General features: G+C 66.7%; 1 protein-coding gene across 1 annotated transcript in view; it reads left to right on the top strand.

The window, feature by feature from the left end:
- The window catches only part of AKNA (AT-hook transcription factor), a 9,518-nt gene that overhangs the window by 2,770 nt on the left and 6,460 nt on the right, over positions 1-288 (top strand). Inside the window, 2 exon segments of the mRNA XM_035892025.1 lie at positions 14-114; positions 202-284. Of these exon segments, the coding sequence (XP_035747918.1) occupies positions 14-114; positions 202-284 (184 nt within the window).

Here is a 288-nt window from a genome sequence, read left to right as displayed (position 1 = left end):
CGTTGTGCCACAGAGGTTTAGGAAGCTGAAGGATGCGCAGGATGTGCTGGAGCGGGCGTACCTGCAAGCCCGGCAGCAGCACCCGGGGACCTCGGGGGAGTTCGATCCTGACCGGTAAGTGCTTGACCCCCACCGCCCTCCTGCCACCAGTAAAGCCCTGAACCCCGGCGTCTCCCGGTGCTGATGGTCGCTGCCTTGCAGCTCGGTGGAAGGGGAGATTTTCCGCCTGGGACTGTGCCTGGAGGAGCTGAAGGAGCGGCTGGAGCCGGGGGCCAGGCAGCTCCCCCC

This window comes from Egretta garzetta, unplaced genomic scaffold (genome assembly GCF_000687185.1).
Source record: "Egretta garzetta isolate BGI_Z169 unplaced genomic scaffold, ASM68718v1 scaffold344, whole genome shotgun sequence".
Classification (NCBI taxonomy): domain Eukaryota; kingdom Metazoa; phylum Chordata; class Aves; order Pelecaniformes; family Ardeidae; genus Egretta; species Egretta garzetta.
This window is presented reverse-complemented; position numbering and strand designations above follow the sequence as displayed.